The sequence below is a fragment of the Sprattus sprattus genome (assembly GCF_963457725.1).
Source record: "Sprattus sprattus genome assembly, chromosome: 17".
Classification (NCBI taxonomy): Eukaryota; Metazoa; Chordata; class Actinopteri; order Clupeiformes; family Clupeidae; genus Sprattus; species Sprattus sprattus.
The window spans coordinates 3,576,535-3,578,239 of record NC_137915.1 but is presented as its reverse complement, the minus strand read 5'-3'; the positions used below and the strand labels follow the sequence as shown (position 1 = coordinate 3,578,239).

Here is a 1,705-nt window from a genome sequence, read left to right as displayed (position 1 = left end):
TCTTACCTTACCTAAGGCAGAAAATAATCATTCTTGAATCCTGCACCCTTTCCCAGAGAGAGGTTCCAGTAGAAGTGATCGGTTTCTATGAGACATCTCTCTACTCTCAGATCTCCTCCAGTGAAAGTGCTTCTATCAGACATCTCTCTACTCTCAGATCTCCTCCAGTGAAAGTGCTTCTATCAGACATCTCTCTACTCTCAGATCTCCTCCAGTGAAAGTGCTTCTATCAGACATCTCTCTACTCTCAGATCTCCTCCAGTGAAAGTGCTTCTATCAGACATCTCTCTACTCTCAGATCTCCTCCAGTGAAAGTGCTTCTATCAGACATCTCTCTACTCTCAGATCTCCTCCAGTGAAAGTGCTTCTATCAGACATCTCTCTACTCTCAGATCTCCTCCAGTGAAAGGGCTTTCCAGCCTGACAGCCACGAGACGCTGGGGTTCTCTGATGTGTGTGTGCTGAAAGCATCGCTGATGTGTGTGTGTGCTGAAAGCATCGCTGACCCCTCGGCTGCTTGAAGAAGCTTCTCTCAGTCCTTTGACCCAAACCCATCCGACTCTAACCTCTGTCCCCCGAACCCTACCCCTGTGCTGCTCCGTGGCAGGAAGCCAACGAGAGAGGGAGAGGGGCAGGAGAGACGGAGCAGCGCCCCACGAGAGAGGGAGAGGGGCAGGAGAGACGGAGAGGCGCCCCACGAGAGAGGGAGAGGGGCAGGAGAGACGGAGAAGCATCCCACGAGAGAGGGAGAGGGGCAGAGAGACGGAGCAGGGGGTGGAAGGGCCGGGCCGGGCCTCCTGTTGGGTGTGAGGGGGCGGAGCAGGTGCGCGGGTGTCCCAGTTTTGGGCTGTGAGAAGGACAGGTGTCAACATGGGGTCCAGCTCCTCATCCTACACCCCCAAGGCCATCTACCTGGATGTGGATGGAAAGGTTCAAAAGGTGAGTCCCTGCTCTCCTCGTCTACACAACTACCATTAAAACATTAATATTAGCATCAAAACATCAGGTCAGTCATTACAACTACCATTAAAACATTCATATTAGCATCAAAACATCAGGTCAGTCATTACAACTACCATTAAAACATTCATATTAGCATCAAAACATCAGGTCAGTCATTACAACTACCATTAAAACATTAATATTAGCATGCCTAACATCAGGTCAGTCATTACAACTACCATTAAAACATTCATATTAGCATCAAAACATCAGGTCAGTCATTACAACTACCATTAAAACATTAATATTAGCATGCCTAACATCAGGTCAGTCATTACAACTACCATTAAAACATTCATATTAGCATGCCTAACATCAGGTCAGTCATTACAACTACCATTAAAACATTAATATTAGCATGCCTAACATCAGGTCAGTCATTACAACTACCATTAAAACATTCATATTAGCATCAAAACATCAGGTCAGTCATTACAACTACCATTAAAACATTCATATGAGCATGCCTAACATCAGGTCAGTCATTACAACTACCATTAAAACATTCATATTAGCATGCCTAACATCAGGTCAGTCATTACAACTACCATTAAAACATTCATATTAGCATCAAAACATCAGGTCAGTCATTACAACTACCATTAAAACATTAATATTAGCATCAAAACATCAGGTCAGTCATTACAACTACCATTAAAACATTCATATTAGCATCAAAACATCAGGTCAGTCATTACAACTA

General features: G+C 44.5%; 1 protein-coding gene across 1 annotated transcript in view; it reads left to right on the top strand.

The window, feature by feature from the left end:
- Positions 1 to 870: 870 nt before the first annotated feature.
- Positions 871 to 1,705, top strand: part of pde9ac (phosphodiesterase 9ac) — a gene marked incomplete at both ends in the record, with an annotated part of 22,172 nt that continues 21,337 nt past the window's right edge. Inside the window, 1 exon segment of the mRNA XM_080855283.1 lies at positions 871 to 939. Within this exon segment, the coding sequence (XP_080711409.1) occupies positions 871 to 939 (69 nt within the window).